General features: G+C 43.1%; 1 protein-coding gene across 2 annotated transcripts; it reads left to right on the forward strand.

Moving 5' to 3' along the window:
- The first annotated feature begins 6 nt into the window (after positions 1-6).
- On the forward strand, positions 7-5,465 carry Tsc22d3 (TSC22 domain family member 3). Of its 2 annotated transcripts, XM_015497933.2 has the most exons (3): positions 7-392; positions 1,929-1,930; positions 5,054-5,465. In XM_015497933.2, exons 1-3 carry the CDS (start codon positions 73-75, stop codon positions 5,125-5,127), a joined length of 396 nt encoding a protein of 131 aa, XP_015353419.2. In that variant the 5' UTR covers positions 7-72; the 3' UTR covers positions 5,128-5,465. The 2 variants fall into 2 exon arrangements, with proteins under 2 accessions (XP_015353419.2, XP_048652810.1); XM_048796853.1 differs by lacking the exons at positions 1,929-1,930; positions 5,054-5,465 and adding an exon at positions 2,037-3,526.
- The last annotated feature ends 932 nt before the right edge of the window (positions 5,466-6,397 follow it).

The following is a 6,397-nucleotide window of genomic DNA, read 5'->3' on the forward strand; positions in this document are numbered from 1 at the left end:
GCCAGCCCGGAGGGCGCGCACCTGCCAGCCGCCCCTGACCTCGAAGGCCAGGCGGCCCCCGAGCCTGAGAAGATGGCCCAGTCCAAGACCGACTGCCGCTCACCTGTCGGCCTCGATTGCTGCAACTGCTGCCTGGACCTGGCCCACCGGAGCGGGCTCCAGCGCGACAGTAGCGGGGAGAACAACAACCCGGGCAGCCCTATAGTGAGCAACTTTCGGCAGTTGCAGGAGAAGCTAATCTTTGAGAACCTCAACACTGACAAGCTCAACAGCATAATGCGGCAGGATTCGCTAGAACCAGTGCTGCGGGACCCCTGCTACCTGATTAACGAGGGCATCTGCAACCGCAACATCGACCAAACCATGCTCTCCATCCTGCTCTTCTTCCACAGGTGGGTGGCTGGGCACACGGGTGGGTGCGAGTCCAGGTTCACACCGGCCTCTGCTGGACCTTCACCTCTGACAAAAGGGGCAACCAGGAAGTTCATTAGGGGCACGGGGGAGATCAGGATCACTGGCTTTGGTAACTGGACTTTGAGGCTATTTGGAATCCCACAGAACTCAGGGGAGGACTGGCAGGTGCGAATATTTTGAAGGGGCCTACAAAGGCTCACCAGGAGAACTCTGGGGCCCAGAAGGTCGGCAGACCCCATAGGTATGGAGACAGCTCTCAGTACCCATTTTCACAAATGCATACATTTCCACAGACCCCTTAGGACATTCTGCCGTGAGGTCCTCTTGGAATCTGAGTTCTACCCTACCCAAAAGCCCATTTCTAAATGCACAAGCTCGGACTGAAACTGCAAGGGCTTTTAAATTACTGAGTAGCCCTAACTGACAGTGAGGACAAGCAAAATGTCAAGACAAATTAGGCTGCAGCTGGTGGCAGAAGGTGGACGGTTGGGAATAAGAAAAACCAGAGACAGGTTAGGTTTTCTTGAGACTCTGGATGGGGGGACTCCATGGATCACAGCCTTTGATTTCAAATGTAGGCAAAAGGAACCCCAGAGAGCACCCTAGGACATCTCCTTGAGTGCCTCAAGAACTGCATATGGCAGTAAGGTGGATGAATCCATATCCATGCAAGCAGTGTTTGAGAGGGTAGGTTAGACTTTCTAGAAATCCTGTTGGGGAGGAAAGGAAGAGAGAGGAGAGGAGAGAAACACAGTGGGCATACCCAAGGCAGCTGTTGTCCCCCAATCTGAGATGATCTGGTAACAATGACTTAACAACTGAGGTCATTTTTTTTTAAATTTGTATTTGTTCTTTTTAGTTATACATGTCAGGAGAGTCTATTTTGACATATGTATACAAACATGGAGTATATGGTATTCTAATTATGATTCCAGTCTTGTGGACGTACACAATGTTGAGATTCACTATGTTGTATTCATGTATGTACTTAGGAAAGTTATGTGAGGTTCATTCCACTGTCTTTCCTGTTTCTGTCCACACTCCCAATACAACTGAGCTAATTTAAAGACAAGGAAGGCAACTTTAGGAAACCTTGCCATGGGTTTGGCATTCTTAGTGGCAGGCTGTGTGTGTATGTGCAGGGATGGATTTTATTCATGCTCAATGACACAGGTTATGTAAGTGAAAGCCATCCCTGTTGTGCCAGACTGGATGGTAGTACAAGTTATGGTTCTACTTTTCTGTATGAGCCTGAGCAAGTTGCCTTACCTCTCTGGTCTCTAAGGCTCCTTCTAGCTCTGAGGTTCTAGGTCATGGGTAGGTGGTGTGCACAGACAAAGTGATAAGAAATACTGAGCACTCACAAAGTGCTTGGGTGCCTGTGAGGCTGAAAGGAGAAATTTTAAAAAACAATAGAGAAAGGCAGGAGCGACCCTCACTTAATGCTAAGATCAGTTTTGCCTCCCTTGTCCCAAGACAAATCCACCATCGCCTCTCCCTCACTCTATTCCCAGTGGTTCCAGAGGGGGACAAGCAAGGCTGCCAACTTCGTTAGTATCACTGTAACAAGTTGTATTTCTCAGGCATTTGTGATGCCTTTCTCATCTATTATTTCACTTTAGGTGTCAACTTATCTCATTTTCTAAAATAAACCAGGCCATGGATGGAACAGGTTTTGAGAGAATCTTCATTTCTGGTGAAAGATTACTACAAGTGTATTCATTCCACAGACGTTGAAACCCTGCAGAGCAAAATCCCTAACTGGCTCCTAAGGATCCACTCATCTCTGTTGGAGAGTGGCAGAGGGGGAGGGGTGGTACCGAAACCTGGAATTGTGTCTGTAGCATTTGTGTTCTTTCAGCTGGGAGAGAAACTGCCCCTCCAGGGCTTTGGTAAAGTGTGAAAGGGGTCACTTCCTCTGGTTCTGGGCCTAGGAGGATTGAACTTAAGTGAGCAAGGTGTGAAGTTGGGAGCCTGAAGATCAAAATTTTCACCTGTGCCACACCTCAGTGTGTCCTGGTTGTTTGGGTTTCTTGAATGGAAAGACCTCCTTTGTTATTCACATTACTGATGTTTGATTCTTGGTAAAACCTGGAAATGCTACAAGTTGGGGAAGAGGGGAGGTGTTGATGGCACTCATTGAGAAAGGAGAGTGAACTATTAGGAAGGTGCACCTGAGCACCCTGTCTCCTGGAAACAGAGCAACTCAGTGGCCTAAACTGATGAGGAGCAAACCAGCAAGTTGTCAGGCTTCCTTGAGTTTGAGGAGTGAATGGCAGGGTCTTGTGGTAACAATCTTATATTCTCTCTCTCATTTTTCTTGACAACTAGGACCTTAAAGAGCACAGATACTGGGCTGGGGGTATAGCTTAGTGGTAGAGCACATGCCTAGCATTCAAGAGACCCTGAGTTCCATCCCCAGCACTGGAAAGAAATGGGAGTGGGGTGAGGACTGAATTCAGTTTAGGCTTTGCCCAGAATGACATGCTCATTAGCAAACCAGGAGACCATTATTTCTAGTCATGGGACTTTTCCAATGTCTGGATTGGACAGTCTTCTCCTAAGTGAACATTTCCTTTATTACTTCATTTCATTCCCTGGGTTTCTATCACCATACTTCAGCTGCCGTTTTCACTCCTGTTCCTTTTCATGATTAGACATTTCAGGTTCCTGTTTCAGTGTCTTTCTCCTTAACCAACTTTTTCCAGCAAGACTGCCTGTCCTGCTGGAGAAAGTATGCTCCACATCCCTCATCCTGTAGCCTATTCCCTTGCTATGAGGGCTCCCGCATTCTTAGGAAGAGGGCAGGGCACACTCCTGATTTATATCTTGTTTATCTGCTTTGACCTGTCCCTGCTTCCCAGCTTAGCCCTTGATTTCCTTGGAACAAAAGAGTGTAAGAAATTTGCAGGTAGGGCTGTATTTGACTCACTTTGTTTCCCTCAGCTTCTACTTATACAGCCAGTACTTAATAAAGGTTTTTTTTTGGGGGGGGGAGTGACTACTTAATAGTTGGTGCAGTCCCATGTAAAGATTTTATAACTTCAAATTTGTCCTGGAAAATCCTTATTAAAGTTTAAATATGGTTGTTCTTTTTTTCCCCATTTTTTAACACCACATGCAATGCCTCTAGTACCCTGGTAGAAGTCCTGATAGATGCTTCTGTGTATACACATATAAATCTGTGGTAATGGGTATGTAGCCTTTTGGTCTGTAAATGGTGCCTCTATACTATTGGGTGGAAGATGTGTGTTTTAAACACCATCCCCTCAGTCTTTTGTTATTTAACTAACAACTATAAAGGTTTAATAGCTAATGTTTATTTCATATTTTATAATGTGTACTAAATATCATATCTGCATAATTTCAGTTAATATTTATACCAACCCAATGAAATGTTCACTATTATTTCATTCTAGAAAGAACAAAATGAAGGCTGGGATTGTGGCTCAGTGGTAGAATGCTTGCCTAGCATGTGCAGGGTGCTGGGTTTGATCCTCAGCACCATATAAAAATAAAGTAAGGTATTGTGTCCAACTACAACTAAAATAAAATATTTTTTAAAAGAACAAAATTGAGACTCAGAAAAATTAAGTAACTTGCCCAGTGCTTCACAATGAAGAGTAGAACCTAGACTGTGACTGAGAGCATGAATTCTAGGATCTATGTGCTGTCTATGAAGAAAGTATTAAGAACACTAAAGAAGCTGGGTGCACATGCCTGTAATCCCAGCAGCTTTGGAGGCTGAGGCAGGAGGATCATGAGTTCAAAGCCAGCCTCAGCAAAATCGAGGTGCTAAGTAACTCAGTGAGACCCTATTTCTAAATAAAATACAAAATAGGGCTGGAGATGTGGCTCAGTGGTCAAGTGGCCCTGAGTTCAATCTCCAGTACAAAAAACACTAAAGAAGAATAAACTCGGGCTGGGGTTGTGGCTCAGCGGTAGAGTGCTTGCCTCACATGTGCAAGACCCTGGGTTTGATCCTCAGCACCACATAAAAATAAATAAGTGAAATAAAGGTATTGTGTATAATTTAAAAAAATTAAAGAATAAACTAACACTAGAGACTTTGTTAAACACTAAAGATGGGTCTATGAAGAAGAGGTAAATGTGAGCACACAACTTTTCCAAATGGGCAATATGTCCTTGTTAGGTAAGGGGACCAACAGTCTTGGTCCTGGAACACAGGACTTTCATTGATCGCACTGGGACAAATCTAGGAAAACTAGGACAGTTGGTTACCCTATTATTAGGGGATTTTACCTTGTGATTTGAGTAGGCTTCTACTGCTGGAAAACTTAGGAGGGAGACAAAATAAGCTGGGAACAACTGAAGTTTTCAACTAATGCATTCCTTATTTATTCTTTTTTTTTTTTTTTTGGTACCAGAAATGCTTAACCACTAACCCATACTCCAGACCTTTCTATTTTTTATTTTGAGAAAGGGGCTGACTGTGTTTCTGAGGGTCTCACTGAATTGCTGAATCTGGCTTTGAACTTGTAATCCTCCTGCCTCAGCCTCCAGAGTTGCTGGGATTACAGGTGTGTGACATCGTGCCTGGCTTATTTTATTTTATTTTGAGACAAGGTCTCCATAAATTACTCAGGCTGGCCTTAAATCTGTGATCCTCTTGCCTCAGCCTCCAGAGCCACCAGGATTACAGATATGTGCCCCCCAGGCCTAGCTGTAAATTCCAGTTTAAATGTAGCATAAACACATGAAAAACCTTGCTAATTTGAAATTTCAAGAACTTTAATTCTTCCACCGATGTGATATACCAAGCTAGAATGAGAGGTTTGGCAATAGTCTGCTGTTGTGATTGTTGTTACTGTAACCTCAAATTTATTTCTAGGATTTTACCCAAAACTTTAAAATCAACTCCATTCTGCCTTCGATCCCAGAGAATACTTCCCCAGTGTAATCTAAAATATTCTGTACATGAATTTCCCTTCAGTTCCTGAAGTCTTAGTATTCTATCTTTAAGCTTCTGACCTAGCACTAACTGGTTCTCACACATAGATGCTAAAATAATAATAATAATAATAATAATAATAATAATAGCATATCTTGAGCTGGGGTTGTGGCTCAGTGGTAGAGTGCTTGCCTAACACATGGGGGACACTGGGTTTGATCCTCAGCACCACACAAAAATAAATAAAGTTATTGTGTCCATCTACTGCTAAAAATATTTTTTTAAAGGTAGCATATCTTTCTGGTTGCTTTATGTGTGCTAATTTATTTAATATTCCCTATAATGCTAATATATAGTAGCATGGGGAAAGAAATAAATTTAGAGATTAGGCTTTCAAGAAAATTTTACATAAGAATATTTGTGCTTTAATTGAGTCTTAAAATTAATGATTTGAAGCTGGACACATTGTTGCGTGCCTGTAATCCTGGCAATTTAAGAGGCTGATGCAGGAGGTTTGTAAGTTTGAGGCCAGTCTAAGCAACTTAGTGAGACCCTGTCTCAAAATATTTGTGTGTGTGTGTGTGTGTGTGTGTTTGTGTTTCTAGGGATTGAACTCGGGTGCTGTATCACTGAGCTACATCCCAAGCCCTTTTTATTTTTTATTTTGAGACAGGGTCTCATTAAGGCTGGCCTTGAATTTGCGATCCTTCTGCCTCAGCTTCCCAATTTCTGGGATTACAGGCATGTGACACTGTGCCCAGCTCAAAATATTTTTAAAAGGCTGGAGGTGTAGCTCAGTGCTAGAGTGTCCCTGGGTTCCATCCCCACTATCTCCACAGATACTAATAATTTCATAATACATATTCCCGGACCTGGATTCTGAGAAAGTAGCCACTTATGTGGTGTGATATGAGGGGCTGCTTGCTATAGTGCATACATTCATACTATTTAAGATTCAGTTCTCTGTACCCACACTATCTAAAACTCCTCTCCCATAGCGTCAGTTTTATGTGGACCACACCGTGAGAAACCCTGAATTAGAGATTGCAGCCCTTTGTCAACTAATTTACC

This window comes from Marmota marmota, unplaced genomic scaffold, assembly GCF_001458135.2.
Source record: "Marmota marmota marmota unplaced genomic scaffold, marMar, whole genome shotgun sequence".
Lineage (NCBI taxonomy): Eukaryota > Metazoa > Chordata > Mammalia > Rodentia > Sciuridae > Marmota > Marmota marmota.

Excerpts from the sequence above, each read along its gene's own strand:
- Tsc22d3 (XM_048796853.1), top strand. The coding sequence starts at position 73 with ATGGCCCAGTCCAAGACCGACTGCCGCTCACCTGTCGGCCTCGATTGC. Across the intron at positions 393-2,036 it reads ATCCTGCTCTTCTTCCACAG|GTGTCAACTTATCTCATTTT; the intron begins GTGGGTGGCTGG and ends ATTTCACTTTAG.